General features: G+C 45.2%; 1 protein-coding gene across 2 annotated transcripts; it reads left to right on the top strand.

The window, feature by feature from the left end:
- The first annotated feature begins 353 nt into the window (after window positions 1-353).
- On the top strand, window positions 354-14,933 carry LOC104677998 (splicing factor U2AF 35 kDa subunit). Of its 2 annotated transcripts, none has more exons than XM_010383168.2 (8): window positions 354-508; window positions 3,578-3,665; window positions 6,514-6,580; window positions 12,192-12,241; window positions 12,406-12,504; window positions 13,128-13,261; window positions 13,352-13,444; window positions 14,641-14,933. In XM_010383168.2, exons 1-8 carry the CDS (start codon window positions 465-467, stop codon window positions 14,786-14,788), a joined length of 723 nt encoding a protein of 240 aa, XP_010381470.1. In that variant the 5' UTR covers window positions 354-464; the 3' UTR covers window positions 14,789-14,933. The 2 variants fall into 2 exon arrangements, with proteins under 2 accessions (XP_010381470.1, XP_010381469.1); XM_010383167.2 differs by lacking the exon at window positions 6,514-6,580 and adding an exon at window positions 7,426-7,492 and having other exon boundaries at window positions 355-508.
- The last annotated feature ends 1,225 nt before the right edge of the window (window positions 14,934-16,158 follow it).

The following is a 16,158-nucleotide window of genomic DNA, read 5'->3' as shown; positions in this document are numbered from 1 at the left end:
CGCCCCACAAGGGTTCAGGAAACGGGACGCCCGCACTTCCTAATGCTCGCTTAGCTGGGGTCGAGCGGAGCGCCCCGCGCCGAGCCCCAGGCCCTCTGTGGAGAAGCCCCTCGGCCCCGGGTTCGGTCTGCACTGCCGGCCCCCAGCCCCGGCGCGCAGGACCCAGCAGGGCCAGCGCCGGGCGAGAGGGCGGGCCAGCGAGAAGTAGAGGGCCATGCGGGGAGGGAACCGGCAGAGGGCGCGGGTTCCCAAAGCCGAAAAGGCGGAGCCTTCCACGCGCACTACGTGCTCCCTGCACGCGTGCGTCCCGCCCCCGCTCAGGCAGCGCCTCGCCTGACTGGGTAGCGCTGCCACGTCGGGGCGGGGAAGAGCGTCGTCGCGTCCGGGTGACGTCTCCCGCGGGCGTCGGCAGGGTCGGCGGCGTCGGCAGCAGTGTCGGCGGTGGCGGCGGCGGCGGGTGGGAAATGGCGGAGTATCTGGCCTCCATCTTCGGCACCGAGAAAGACAAGTGAGTGGGACCCCCTGCCGGGGGTTGGGCGCGATCGGGACGCGGGGTGGCTGAGGCGGCGGGAGGGCGACCGGGGAGGCCCAGGCGGGCCGGCGCGGCGGCGGCGGCGGCGGGGGGAGGGGCCCGGCGGCGGGAAGGAGCGGCGGCCCTTCCGGCCCCTTGCGCGCCCTCCGGAGCCGCGCGCCGCCGCCGCCTCGTGGGCCGCGCGGGGCAAAAACGGAGCGGGGAGAATGAATGGGGCTTCTTTTCGGGGCGCCGCGGCGGAGCTCTCTCCCGCCTTGAGGCCTGGACTGGCTGATCGCCCGACGTCCGGGCCTCCGAGCTGTCGGCTCCCGGAAGCCGCCTCGAGCGGCGCTGAAAGTTGCCTGGAGCATCCGGGCCTTTTCGATGTGGACACGTTTGCTCCAACTTTGAGCTGTGAATGTCCTGTGTCGAAGAAGCTCTGGTACCAGCCTTGCCAGTATTCAGTCGCTTATCTAACTTAGGGTCCTAAGCGTTGGTGTTTTATCCACTTAGCCAGCCTCTTGCCTGTTTAAGCGACCACTGGGCCGGCAATAAGGACATATGACAAGGAAAAGTATGGTGGAGACTCCTGGATTAACTGTCTAACCACAAGAGACGTGATCCGCTCTTAAAATACAGGTGCTCCTCGATTTGCGATGGGATTGCGTTCCGATAAACCCATCATGAATCGAAAATGCCTTTAATGCCCAGATAAACCCATCGTCTAAGTTGAAAACTTGTAAGTCGGTGACTTCTTGAAGACACAGTTCTGATTTAAGGAAAAAAATGTTTCGATTTTTTCCTTAAGGTTGCATGCCTTCCCTAATCAATCGTTAGGTTAAAAACAAAACATTTAATTTCAGCTTTGTATAATTACCACCTTGCCACGTATTAATTTCCAGTGAGTTGGCTGTAGTTTAGACTAAAGGGAATGTTTTCAGACGTTTGAAGGATAATTCTTACTTTGAAAATCTAAAGACCCAGCATCTGGTTTAATCTTCTCTTCAAGTAGTTGTCTTGGCATTCTTCAGTGCCATACAAAGTTAACATGACTTTATGCTTTTAATGATAAACCCCTAAATTCGTCATAGATGTTCTTAGTGCCACTTTTTTCAAAAGCTATTTAAAATGTTTCTCTTTTCCAGGATGGAATCTATCTTGTAAAATGTCCTCTTCACACATGGTAGAATCTCCTGTGTTGTTTGGATGAGGAGGCTATATTTCTTTTCTGGCAAAATTTTAAGCCAAAATCTACCAGTTATAGTCACTTCAGAAACATTGAGTGGGGGTCAACTGTAGGCCAGTTTCTGGAGACTTAAACATGGGGAAAATTTGGATATTATCCTTAAGGAACTCACGGTATGATCTTGGCGAATGAATAGACCAGCTCTAGTGGAACAAGAGGCTCTTCTGAGTTTAGGGTGAAGAACTAACACATATAGGATCGGGGCATCATTAATTTTGCCTTTTCATATTTGCATGTGGCATGACTTCTCTGTCTTACAAAAGTCTTATCTCCCTGTATTTCTGCTATAAGCAACCACATTTCAACCTATTGGGCTATACTGTAAAGATCATGGTTTTAATTCAGAAAAGTTGATTATTTAATCTAGGTGACTTGTGTTTTCTTTTCAGGGAGACGTGGGGTTTTAGCTTCCAGGAAACAGGATCAACTCCTAAAAAATGAAGCCGATGGTTCCTATTAACTTTGTTTTAATTATTATTTAAGCTAAGAATAGAATATGAGTCTCTACCAATTAAAAAATACTCAGCTTATGTTTGAAGTTATAGATGTTTTCTAGATTCAAGCATATCCTAATAGCTTGTCTGTGGTTTAATTGTATGGAATAATTGTATGGAATAATTGTTGAGGCCCAGGTCTTGCCCATTCTGAAGTAGTTTTTAAATAAGCTTTCTTTATTTTTAGTTGACTTCCTAAAGATATACTATTGTCTAATCAAGTTAGATAATCTCAAGACCTATAAGTTTACAAATATATCTGATCACTTTCCTCTCCTGATAAATTCAGACTTTCCCATCTTTATTGCTACCTGATAAATCAGTGGCTAGTCAGTCTTCATGGTCCATCAAATGTCACTGAGGTTGAGGCCCTTCGATCTTAACTCTGGATTGACTGTTTAAAACATAATGGCACTTGGTTAAAAAAAAAAAAAAAATTGAATTTGAATGGAGTCTGTCTAGTAAGAGATCAGCTTGCCTCCCTGATGTTGCTGGCACACCGGCATGGTTGCTGGTTCCATTGGATATGGATCTGAATTGTCAGCGTATTTGAACAGTATTAAGGAAGGATTTTGCAATAGAGACAGAAGGTGACGTTAGGTGGTTCCTAAGGTGGGGTTTGGTCAGTCCCCTAATAGCTTGTTTTCAGTGTATTGAGACCAGGAGAATTGATTTACTTCAGACCTATTTTTTGAAACTCCCTATTGGTCTGGTGTCATGGGTTTAGAGAGATTCTCAACTTCGTTGTCCATTTTCCTTAGATAAATGATAGCACTTCATGAGCACCATATGTGAAGCACACATACGTTTTGACTCTCTGAACAGTGCCACATTGGTGTTGTCACCATTTACAGATGACATCTGAGAGCTAACTTGCTCAAGCCCAAGCAGCTGGTAGCAGAGTTGGGATCTTAACCCTCACTGCATCAGTGTTTTCAAGAGAGAACTTCATCGTGGAGAACTAGAGAATAGTTAATTTTAGGCTAAAGTTACATCTAGTTTTAGACTAATTTAGTACTCCCTTGAAGAAAAGAAACAGAACAGCTGTGCAGTTAGGAATGTGGAGGGGATTTGAATGAGGAGGAGGCAGGTTTGAGTTAGAACAGTCTTTGTTGAACGAGTACTGTGTTTGAAGAAGGGGAAGTTGAAGTTAAGTTGTCCTAAAATACAGCAAGGAAGAGGAGGTGCTTAATACCACAGAAAAAAGTCTGTGTCATGTTTCGGAGAGGTTAAAAGTAATTTGATAGTATATGTCATGCTGCTGACATATTTCCATGTGTTTGATATCTTCCCAGCAAAATAATCAGCTCTTATTTTCCCTTACAGAGTCAACTGTTCATTTTATTTCAAAATTGGAGCATGTCGTCATGGAGACAGGTGCTCTCGGTTGCACAATAAACCGACGTTTAGCCAGGTTTGTTTGCCCTTTTTTTTTTCATGTAAATTTTAAAACTTCATGTTCTTTTCAAAGACAGTTAATTTCTACATTTTTTTCTCTAGTGGTTGCGTTTTCCATTTGTGTTGATAAGTGTGTTCTTCTATTTAATGAGAGTGAGGCAGGTGAGCCACTTCCAGTGGAAGGCCTGAGGCCACCACTCCTTGTTTTTATCATTAGAGAAACTTTAAAAATTAGTTTTTGATGTTGGTGTGTTGGCTGTGCCTGATGTTTGCTGCCCTGCCATCTTCCGTACCCCCTGTAATGGACATGCGTCCAGAGGGGATGGCCATGCCAGCCGTGGCTTAGCCTCTTCCAGGCACCAGTGGACACAGAGTGGGCTTTCTGCTCTTTGCTGTCTCCAGGCAATAGAGGTGATGGAGCCACCTTAAAAGCTGGCATGATTGTCACCAGGCCCGTCTTGCTGCTCGAGTTTCCCTGGCTACGTCCTCACTTTCCCATCACTAGTTGAGGAAACAGCGAGTTGTGTCGTGTCATGGAAACATGAAAAATGAGACTGAAAGGTAGAAAGTGGGCCGTAAATTACTCATAGCAGGTCTGTTAGGTTAGTTGAGGAGTGCCTGTTATCTTGGGCTTGGATCTGCTCTGAGTCGGTTCACTCAAAAGTTGTGATTTTTGATAGTTTTATTTTTGGTTAATGGAAGAAAAGGCAAAGGTTTGTACACTCTAAAGGATCACTTACGGATTAGAGGGAGAAGGCACCTCTAATAGGAGCAGAAAACTTGTGCCCAAGTTGATGAGAACACCTGAAATTTGAAAATCTGTGCCCACATCTTTCCAGCGGGAGGGCTGGGGAGCTCCTAACCTAGCCTTGAAGTCTAAATGTGCAGCCTCTGAGCTGTTGAGTAGCTATAGTGTGCGGCCCCCGGGAGCTGCCAGCTCTGCCTCTGAGCTCACATCTGTCAGCATTTCAGAAAATCTACCACGTGGTGTAAGTGAGCTGGGAGAAGGAAACATGGGTTTTTTCTGGTTGAAGCCCATGGACGACCCCATAGCACACGGTGTTTTTAGAAGGGAAGAGGATGATGTCTTTTCCTTCCACTATCCTAATTACCAAGTGGTTAGTATAACAGCAATCTATCTTTTGATAGCTCTGAAAATGTGTTTCTTTTTATGAATTTCAAAATCTTGGAGAACCAGTTTGAAATTTTTTGCGTATTGTAATTGGTTTTTCCTTAATGTTTTGATTTATGAACTGAGTCTCCCCTAACTAAACCAGTGGCCGTGGATTGTGCTGTAACCAAGCATCTTAGGTGCCACCCAGTTCTTTGATTTTGGAGAGTGTCCCAAGTGTTGGGCTGAGAGAAATCAACTGTTCCCTATTGTAAAAGTTTTCTTTAATCTGGCCGGAGGCACTTTCTTTATGTTTTTCTGGATCATAGACTACCTGAGCATGTGAAATGTAAAGTTAATTTAGGTGCTCCAGATCAGTGGTGGGGAGAGTCCATTGGAGCTCGATGGGGTCGGTAGTATGTGTCAGCTTAAGCATCCTAGTTTGATGTGTGGGTTTGTTTGGGTTGGTTTTAGGCAATCCTAGCCACCCCTGGCTTTCCCATTAGACTGCATTACCTCTTCACGTTAAGCTTCCTTTATTAAATAGCCACTGCCAGAATACCTGAGTGAGACCAACTGAATTTTACTGTTGAATAATTGGGCTCAGTTTAGCTTTTGATCAGAGTTGTCATGCTACGGTTATTTCAGTTCAAAGCTGAGTCAGATCAGCTTTGGGAAGCTTCCCAGGCTTGAGTTCAGTTGACTCAGGGCAGTACTTGACGGCTTAGGGAAGAGACGGGGCCCTGATGCAGGTGCCTGTTTGAGTCTGAGTGGTTCAGCGTGGACAGTTGGTCAGACCTCCCTCTTAGGTGGGCTTCCCGGCTGCACACCTTTGACTGAGGGACTCTTCATACAGCCACTCCCCTTTAAACAGGGCTTGAAATGGAGCTGGCTGGTTTTGCAAAACCACCACTTACAAAACTGCTTCACATGGATATTGTTGAGACTAAAAATTCATTTTTCTAAGTCATGCGAGTGATTGCTTTAGCTTGTAAATCATAATTCAGGGTGGGTTTTTTTATAAGCTGCTTACAGTGATATGGACATTAAGATTCATGTAATATATTAGCCTACTAACTTAAACATGGTTTGTTTTTTCAGACAACTTGATTTTAAGAAGAACGGTACAGTGTAAGGTTTCAAGTCTGCCTGATCCAGTTTAAAGCACAAGGGCTAAAAGGATTTTTTTTCCTTAAAAGAAGGATCGGAAAAGAGCAAATGTTTTAAGCTATTGTATTATGTAAACAGAGATCCCACCAAGAAAGTGTAAATCAGAGCCGGGTGTCCATGACAGTTGACAAACCTGTTTGGTGTGCCTGTTTTGCTAGGAGACCAGAGAACTTGATGTACTGCAGACAGCTGAGTTACACATTTGGTTTTGAAAAATTATCTTGTGTGAGGAATATGATTATCAATGTGAATTTTTCCACATATTGGTGTCTGCTAGCTTGAAGGACAAGAAAATGTTACTATTCTATTATTTATCTTGCATTAAACACTTTAACATTGAAAACGTGGGACTACTCAAAACAATACAGTTCCTTCTTGGTTGCTGGCTGACTTGACCCAAGTCACTGCTCAAACTCTGTTTTCATAATATGATGGTTTTGGTGTACTCTTCAGAAGACAAGTGTCTGACTTGCGGGAAAAAAACAAACGTTTAGCCATTTGCAAACAAATTGTCTCTTTGCAATTGTCTAATATATGCACAGCAGCCAGTAGAATTCCCCTTTTTATTTTTTTTTCCCCGCAGACCATCTTGATTCAAAACATCTATCGTAATCCCCAAAACAGTGCACAGACGGCTGACGGCTCACACTGTAAGTCCCACAGTTGGAGAAATTTTTTTAAAACAATGGTGTTAAAGAGCCCACTCTTAATTGAGACAAATCATGTTGGCTTCTGAGCTGCTGACATAGAGCTGTTGCAAACAGGACAAGGTGCTGGAACTCCTTGGCGCACACAGCAAGAACTTGATACTTGGCCATGTTCAGGAGGCTTTTCCCTTCTAGGGAAGGTCACTGGCCCGGCCACCTCCATTGATTGACATTTGTCATGAGAGCAGGTCCGTCCGTGTGAAATGGATTTGAACATTTTGAGCCGTTCATTGGTCTTTACAGTGACTGAACCCCTGGCCTTTATGAAGTTCTTTCTGTAAAATTAAAACTCTTAGGAATATTAAGGAATCAAGAAGGTAAGTTGCCCAATAAGTGTGGGTTTTATTTCACCATTATAATTTTTCCTCCAGGAAGTGGAGGTTTCATGATATGTAACAATTGTATTTCTCTAATACAGTAATTTTTCCATCAGTTTATGTAAGCATTATTCTTTCCGAGTTCATTAAAAATTTTCTGTCACATCTAAGAACATTTTGGTGCTAGCCTGGCAAACTATTTGTGCTTTACCTGAATTGGAATTTTGAAAAGGAGAGTTGTCACGTTCTGTAAGCAGAAGTACAAGATTGGCATATCATGAGACCTCTGTTAGACTGCAGTGTTAGGGATTTCAAGACAGCCACCAACTAAGAAAACGCCTCTGCTTCTCAAGAAAATAACTTGCTCTTTTTTCAGCACTGAGTCTCAACTGAAGCACTTGCCAGAGGCAGCCGGTTAAGTGTTTACCTTTAATTTTCCATAATATAAAGTTGTTGCGTTTTGTATTTCAGACCATTGCCCTCTTGAACATTTACCGTAACCCTCAAAACTCTTCCCAGTCTGCTGACGGTTTGCGCTGTAAGTTCATACAAGTTCCTTCCCCGGTTCCCTGGGCTTGCGTGTCAGAGCTCAGTGTCCACTCCATCTGGTCTGCCGTGCTAGTGTCAAGGACCGCGTTTCACTAGAGGTGGCAAGGAGCTTTTGTCCCACTGACCCCACGGAAACCTCTGTTGGAGATCTGAACTCCCACCATATGTTAAGGGAAAAAGTAACTGGCAAGGGTGCCCTTTAAAACAGTCTGGAGCTGGGCCGGGCGCGGTGGCTCACGCCTGTAATCCCAGCGCTTTGGGAGGCCGAGGTGGGTGGATCGTGAGGTCAGGAGTTCAAGACCAATCTGGCCAACATGGTGAAACCCCATCGCTACTAAAAATACAAAAATTAGCTGGGCATGGTGGCAGATGCCTGTAATCCCAGCTTCTAGGAAGGCTGAGGCAGAGAATTGCTTGAACCCGGGAGGCAGAAGTTGCAGTGAACTGAGATCGTGCCACTGCGCTCCAGCCTGGGCGACAGAGCGAGACTCCGTCTCTAAAAAAAAGTCTGTAGCTGCTGCTGCCCACTCCTTTACTTTGGCCGTCATCCTAGAGGGAACGTACTGGAATTAAACATCGAGTCATAGTCTTCCCTCTTAAGAGCAACAATATTTGAATGTTTCTCTCACTTTCTGGAATTTTAAAAAGCAAACTTTTGAAGTTACTTTTTGAGATTTTATTTCTCATTAGCCTTTTTTCCCTGAACTCCATTTTGGAGTGCACCCTTTAGTTGTGAGGGCATTGTTCTGAGAGTGTTCCCCAAATGAGGGTCTGCAGCTTGCGTTGACCCCTGAGTTCCTCACCCACCAGCCCTGTGCTGACCCGTCTAACCCATGGGGTGCCCCACTCACATAGGCCCTTGGCAGAAAAGATTGTCCGTTCTGCCCACACACTGCCTGGATACAGTCTCCAACTCTAGGAGATGGAATTGGTTTGCTCCATTTAGAATAGATCGACATTGGGCATTCAGTAGATACTACCAGTTTCTTCCTGTACTGGGAAATATTAAATTTAGGTTGTGAATATTTACTGAATGATAATTTTTAGAGAAGGAGATACAGATGAGTATGATTGGAGAGTTCAGAAAACTAAAATTTGATTTTTACAGCCATCCAACTATAGAATCATTGGAATTCAGTCATTTATGGATAAATTAAAATGAACACCTGGACTCTTGTTAAAATCAAAAAGTCCAAACCAAAGACAGACACTTCCCATTCACCATTCTGTTTTAAAGCAGTAAAAATCCCGGTACCCTTGGATATCTACAGGCCTAAATTGTGTACACCCTTGAACCAGAGCCCCTCAGTTAATAGGGTAACCGACACAGGGCAGATGATCCCAGGGGACATCCGCTCTCGAGCTGGCCCCGCCCTGGGAGGCCTCGGGGTTGGGCTTCCTTGCGCACAGTGGCGCACATTTCTATGTGTGGATGAGATTTTCTTGTCAACTTTTCCTGCCAACACACTAAATGCTTTTCAGTGCTAATACTGACCTGATAGTAGAGATTTCTTTCCCTCAGTCCAATGGTAGCAGGATTTACTTGGTAATAACCCTTGGTTTAAAGTACCTGGTTTTTTTTTGTTTGTTTGTTTTCTTTTGTTTTTAAGGAAATAAGATCAATAGGTGGAGGGAAATGTTTCTATGTGCACTTATTAAATAATTTTTGTTAACAATCCTGCCCTGGGATAAAAGTGAATGGAAGTAGATGACTAAGTAACAGTAATTAATTCTTTGCCCTGATCGTTTATTTGGGGACTGTGTATGCTTTATTGACAATAGAATGTTGTATTAGTTTTCTTTGTGTCTTTATTTGCAGTTCACAGCACTTTTGTTTTGCATATGCTACAAACTAAAAGTTTAGCAATTACCTTATATTCCAATTCTGGGGTCCAGATTATACAAATTAGATGAAATTCTAATTCGTCATTTTAGGAAGAAATCAGTTACCTAAAATTACTGGCTCTTTTTAACATATCCTTTAGTATGTAGAAAAGTAAGCATCAAATGCATGGGTTAAAGTTAACTATCAATCCCAGTTTAAGAATGATATTTCTGTAAGAAAACTGCTTTATTTTCCAAGTTGTATTTAACATAAGCTGAGTCATAAATAAGTTTTTAATCGTATCTTAATGCATTTGTCTCTGCCTTTCAAGTCACTTTTGATTGAAACATTTTGAGCAGAATAAACATAGCTAATAGTTTAGAATAATCACCACAAAACCGTTTCTCAAAGCTGCTAAAACTTTGAGCATGTAGATGTTTTTTTCCTCTTCACATTCTTTGTGATGTGGAAAAGGAAATGAGTTTGAAATAGTAAAATCCATCCTTTGGAACAGGCTTCTTTGGCCGTTTGTAACTTGATTTCTGCTCAGGGAGGAACGTACATTCCCGGTAGTTTTTCAATTGGGGTATCCTGTGATACGATTGGCAGGCTGTCCGAGTAGTTACACTTAATAAAATTAGGGTTTGAAAGCAAAGTAGTTTCCTGGAAGTTCAAAAATAACTAAAACAGCTCCAGATGGGTTAGAAAGTGAACTTAAACATTCTCAGAATTAGAAAATAAGAAGTTATTTTTTATCTTTAATGACAAAAAGGGTGCCGGGCACGGTGGCTCACGCCTATAATCCCAGCACTTTGGGAAGCTGAGGCGAGTGGATCACAAGGTTGAGAGATCACGACCATCCTGGCCAACATGGTGAAACCCTGTCTCTACTAAAACTACAAAAATTAGCCAAGATCACGCCACTGCACTCCAGCCTGGAGACAGCGAGACTGCGTCTCAGAAAAAAAAAAAAAAGATAAAAAGAGTTTTGAGCAAGCTCAAAGACCCTTGTGCCAGCAGTCAGATGCCCACATTGGGTGCACAGGCGAAGGGAGCCGACCCAATGTGGAAACCAGTCAGGCGTTTGCCAGCCCCTAGTCTAGCTGATTTGAACATATTTGTTGATGAACCAGCTCTGTGATTTCTCAGGTTTAGAGAACTCTAGAATTTGAACGTAGAATTTGATAGAATGGGCCAGGCGCAGTGGCTAACCCCTATAATCCCAGCAGTGTGGGAGGCTGAGGTGGGCAGATCACGTGAGGTCAGGAGTTTGAGACCAGTCTGGCCAACGTGGTGAAACCCTGTCTCTACTAAAAATACAAAAATTAGCCAGGCATGGTGGTGCGTGCTTGTAGTCCCACCTGCTTGGGAGGCTGAGGAAGGAGATTTGCTTGAACCCAGGAAGTGGAGGTTGCAGTGAGCCGAGAATGCGCCACTGCACTCCAGCCTGGAGTGGACAGAGACTCCGTCTCAAAAAAAAAAAAAAAAAATTAATTAAATTTGATAGAGTGATGTTAGAGATAGAGTGTAAATTTGCAGAATCTACCCATGCAACAGACATGATTGTGCCTAATACATGTGAATTATGAGGAATAAACTGATGCAAATAGTTGGGGATATAAAACATAAGAATGCTTGCGCCGGGCACGGTGGCCCACGCCTGTAATCCCAGCACTTTGGGAGGCTGAGGCAGGTGGATCACGAGGTCAGGAGAGTTCAAGACTATCCTGGCCAAGATGGTGAAACCCCATCTCTACTAAAAATACAAAAGTTAGCTGGGCCTGGTGGCGGGTGCCTGTAATTCCACCTACTCGGGAGGCTGAGGCAGAGAAGTGCTTGAACCTGGGAGGCGGAGGTTGCAGTGAGCCAAGATTGTGCCACTGCACTTAAGCCTGGGCGACAGTGAGACTGTCTCAAAAAAAAAAAAAAAAAAAAAAGCTTTCATCAGCAAAACATTGTAACATTCCCTTTATTTGAGGGCATCCACAATACTGTAATGTTAACTGGTAACTGTCCTACTGAGTCTTCATGGTTGCTTGGGTTTTAATCACATACATGAGGAAGAATTGGAGAGCTTACCATGGCTGGCCATCCATAAAAGACTAGTTAGGAGCATAAGCTTTTAATCACTGACCCTGCTTTCAGGTTTCATTTTAAACTTACAGAAGAAGGGAAGACATCAGTGTGCTTACTTGGCCTTTACTCTAAATCTTAAAAGGAAGAAAATTCTAATATTTCTTAGTTTGAGCCCAGGTGTGGTGTCTCACACCTGTAATCCCAGCACTTTGGAGGCCAAGGCAGGCGGATCACTTGAGGTCAGGAGTTTGAGACCAGCCTGCCAACATGGTGAAACCCCGTCTCCACTAAAAATAAAAATAAAAGTGAAATGAGCCGGGCCTCGTGGCGGGCACCTGTAGTCCCAGCAACTCTGGAGGCTGAGGCAGGAGAATGGCTTGAACCCGGGAGGCGGAGGTTGCAGTGAGCCGAGATGGTGCTGCTGCGCTCCAGCCTGGGTGCAGAGCGAGGCTGCATCTTGTGGGGGAAACAGTTGGTAGTTTGAGAGTCACCTTTTCCTCACACTTTCTGAAAATGTGGCCCTTTTGATGCTGATGAAAGCTGGTTGTGATTTGAGCATTTTAGTAGCCAGGATCGAGACTGTCACGGGGGCATTTACAATCTCACCACGCTTGACACCATTCACAAGTAGCCATGTGGCTCAGTCTCCTGAGTGCTCCTGCAGCGTGCAGCTCGGCCAGGCTTTTCTCTAGATAATCTCGTGTGTGTTACTGTAGCGGTTTGAGTTTAAGCACAAGAGTTCACTCAGTTAACATGTTCTAACCAGCAAGATTTCTGTTGTTTCCAGGTGCCGTGAGCGATGTTGAGATGCAGGAACACTATGATGAATTTTTTGAGGTGAGAGAATTGACCTCTGTATTGACTTCAGAGATAGACCTGTTGACCTTCTGTATCTGTTTGGAAGGATTTAAAATTTTCTCCGCTAATAAACGTACATGAGTTATATCTAATGACACGTTTTAATGTATAACGAGTCTTAAACCACTGTGATCTCCCTTCAGGAGGTTTTTACAGAAATGGAGGAGAAGTATGGGGAAGTTGAGGAGATGAACGTCTGTGACAACCTGGGAGACCACCTGGTGGGGAACGTGTACGTCAAGGTAGGAGCCAGGGCAAGACAGCAGCGTGGCTGCTTAGTGTGCCGCGGCCGAGGCCAACAGGCGAGAGCGAGATGGCGGTGTGGCCGCTTAGTGTGCGGGGCCAAGGCCGACAGGCGAGGATGGGGTGCACAGCAGGGCTCGGGTGCACTGGCTCGGCGCCTACCCGCTATGTCATATATGGCAGTGGCCGGCCTGCACATGCGCCCAGCCAGCAGAACGGAAGGACGGATGGTACACCACAGCCATCATTATTCCAGTGTCGAATATTTACTACCTGTTGGTTAGAAGCTGTTTGGACTAAGGAAAAGTTAGGTTTACTCACATGTTTGGTTTCTTTTTCTTTTTTAGTGAATAAAACTTTGCTTACACAGCCATATTTGCTCCCTTAACCAGTTGAATTTGAAAATGAAAGCAACATTTGGCTAAATCTTAAACTATCTTGACGTTAATCTCATTGAAAATTTTACATTTTCCTGTAATACTATAATATTTTTAAATTATCCTATAATACTATTGCACCTTATCCCTGAGTGTGTACATCTCTCTGATACATACTTGGGTCAGTAGCTGAGAAAGTGTCATTAAAGCGTGGATGGAAAGCACCTTTGTTCTTGTCTCTTCAGTTTCGCCGTGAGGAAGATGCGGAAAAGGCCGTGATTGACTTGAATAACCGTTGGTTTAATGGACAGCCGATCCATGCCGAGCTGTCACCCGTGACGGACTTCAGAGAAGCCTGCTGCCGTCAGTATGAGATGGGGTGAGTGAGGAGCGACCAGTGACGTGGGGACTGAGGGCAGTCCGGGGCTGTGTGCACACGAGGTAGTAAGTGTCTCCTTCCAACCCACAGAGAATGCACACGAGGCGGCTTCTGCAACTTCATGCATTTGAAGCCCATTTCCAGAGAGCTGCGGCGGGAGCTGTATGGGCGCCGTCGCAAGAAGTGAGTATCCTGTGCCCATCGTTAAGCTCGGTGGCTTCTTTCTCCCCTCACACCCCCCCTTCCAAAAAAAAAATGTGGCATAGGTGTCATTTCTGTTTTTCAAAAGGCAGTTGCTTAGAACATAATACATATTTTAAAATATCCACATGTCCTCTTTGGAGAAAAATATTCACCTGCACACAGGTAACTTCATTATCCAACTTTTCAAGTAGAGGACAGACCTTAGTAACCAAGCGAGAGGGCGGTTAGCGGGGCGGCCACGGACGTGAGGCTCGTGGAGAAAGTGACATGCAGTTTATTCTCCCGGATGTTACGAAGAAGAAGAATAGATGTTGTAACCTCCTTTAGATCAGGGATGGCTTCCCTGGGCCACACATAAAATACAGTAATGATCGCTGTTAACTTTTTTTTTTAATCGCAAAAAAATCTCATAATGTTTTCAGCAAGGTGATGAATTTGTGTTGGGCCGCAGGTCGGAAAAGCTTTTGCTGTGAATATTTCACATGTCCACTGGGGTTTCTTTTGGTTTTGTTTGTTGGTTTTAGGGCATTTCCTTATGTCTTGGGATCGGTGGCATTCTCCCTGCGGGACACTGGCAGAATCAGGCCCAGTGGTCACGTTTATCTGATCCTGCATTTAAATGCCGGACAGCCAGGTCACAGAGCAGAGAAAATCAAGATGTCGGAATCGAGCCGATTGAGTTGAGTCTGGAGAGGTTCTCATTCCTCTTCTGTTAAACATGGATTAGGAAATAGATGGGTGGTGATTATTTTATTGTCAGCATTGGAGAAGCATAAAAGAAAAACAGCCCTGCTCTCCCCAACCCAAAAACTGGCCTGATGGACACGGTGGCCATGAGTGCCTGAAGCATGGGGTCAGTGAGGGTTGAAGATGGATGTGTCCAGCTCATTTTGATTGTGATTTCCTGGGATCATTTGAGTCGGTTCTAGAAGAAGACAGAAGGTGGAGGGTATACACCTGTTTGTTTCTAAGCTGCATGCTGTTTTCTCCTGAAACTTTTAACACCTGAAGTCAGGGCGCCTCGCGGTCACGACGTGCAGTCTCCTCAGCAGCGCGTTTCTTTATCAGTGCTGTTGACTTGAGGAGATGTGTGGCATTTTGAAGTGTGAGTTGTGGTTCTGTGTTGCATGCTCTGGTTTGGATGGCATGGTTTTGTTTCTTTTCTTTGGTTGCAGGCATAGATCAAGATCCCGATCCCGGGAGCGTCGTTCTCGGTCTAGAGACCGTGGTCGTGGCGGTGGCGGTGGCGGTGGTGGAGGCGGCGGCGGACGGGAGCGTGACAGGAGGCGGTCGAGAGATCGTGAAAGATCTGGACGATTCTGAGCCATGCCATTTTTACCTTATGTCTGCTAGAAAGTGTTGTAGTTGATTGACCAAACCAGTTCATAAGGGGAATTTTTTTTAAAAAACAACAAAAAAAAAACATACAAAGATGGGTTTCTGAATAAAATTTGTAGTGATAACAGTATTCGTGGTGTAACTTATTTCTTGTGGAAGTTCTTTAAATTTCTCTTTCTTTATAAATCTGCTAGTCATCTTGGAGGTAAAGGTTAATATTCTTCTACCACTTTGAGTATGATTGAAATCGTATTTTTTATCTTAGGGCATGAACTAAAACACATACCAGGTGAGGGGAAACATTCTTGTTATCTACATGTTAACAAATAATCCAGAATTTCTCGAGGCTGTCATAGATAGCCTTGTGAGGTCTCTTTTGTAACTAGTTAATGAAGAAGTGCTTAGCTGCAATCAGTAGACACGGTGTAGACTGCACGGATGTTGGGAAGAAGGCTGATCCTGTGATGAGACACAGTGGGTGGGCCCGACCCATGTTACCTTCTCGTTCCTGCGAGTTTGTGTCAACCCAGTGCGTTCCCGGGAGGTGCGTGGGAGGGAGCGTGGATGCCCCTGCGGCACACCGAGGGCCGGTGGTCTGTGTCCGTGTTTCCTTATGCGGATGGCTGTGGGGGACAGAAGCCTGCGGTGCAGATCTGCCGTTAGTCTTTAAACACTCTGGTGTTACTTTCCCCAAGCTACTCGGGTGGTGCGTGTTGGTGGTGTGACTGTGGTGACAGCCAGCTGACCGGTGTGGGGCTCCTGCTGCAAGTCAGTGCTGGGGGCTGAGCATTTCATTCCTAAGACCAAAATGTTCCAAGTGAGGCCATCCCAAACCGTGCCCAGGTGTCCACGTACCTCATCCTCAAAAATCTCCCGGCTCTGAGTGGGAATCGCCCAGGCTCTCCTGCCCTGCTCTGCTCCTCGTGGGTGCACAGTGACAGAGATCCCGCTGGTGGAGTGGGGGAGTGGCTGGACCCTAACCACACCCAGTGAAGGCTGGCAGGACATAGCACTTGACCAGTGTATCTCATGAAAGCCCATTTGTGTGTGATGCAGTTCTTAACAGTGATGCTGTCAATGGACCTGGGAGGCTGAAGGGAGCTATGATCATGCCCCTGCACTGTAGCCTGGGCAACACAGTGAGACCTTGCCTCTTCGAAAAAAATAGTTTTGTATATTACAGTAGTGGGCAGATAATTTTAGATGGATTAGTGGCAGTGTTTGGCGACGTGGGCAGATGATGATTTTAGATGGGTTAGTGGCAGTGTTTGGCAATGTGGGTGGTGAGCAGATGATAATTTTAGATGGGTTAGCGGCAGTGTCTGGCGATGTGGGTCGTTTTGTTTGTGTCCTTA

Source organism: Rhinopithecus roxellana, chromosome 13 (genome assembly GCF_007565055.1).
Source record: "Rhinopithecus roxellana isolate Shanxi Qingling chromosome 13, ASM756505v1, whole genome shotgun sequence".
Lineage (NCBI taxonomy): Eukaryota > Metazoa > Chordata > Mammalia > Primates > Cercopithecidae > Rhinopithecus > Rhinopithecus roxellana.
The sequence above is the reverse complement of the archived record's forward strand: the minus strand, read 5'-3'. Positions and strand labels throughout refer to the sequence as shown.

Excerpts from the sequence above, each read along its gene's own strand:
- LOC104677998 (XM_010383168.2), top strand. The coding sequence starts at position 465 with ATGGCGGAGTATCTGGCCTCCATCTTCGGCACCGAGAAAGACAA. Across the intron at positions 6,581-12,191 it reads GACGGCTGACGGCTCACACT|GTGCCGTGAGCGATGTTGAG; the intron begins GTAAGTCCCACA and ends TGTTGTTTCCAG. Across the intron at positions 12,242-12,405 it reads ACTATGATGAATTTTTTGAG|GAGGTTTTTACAGAAATGGA; the intron begins GTGAGAGAATTG and ends ATCTCCCTTCAG.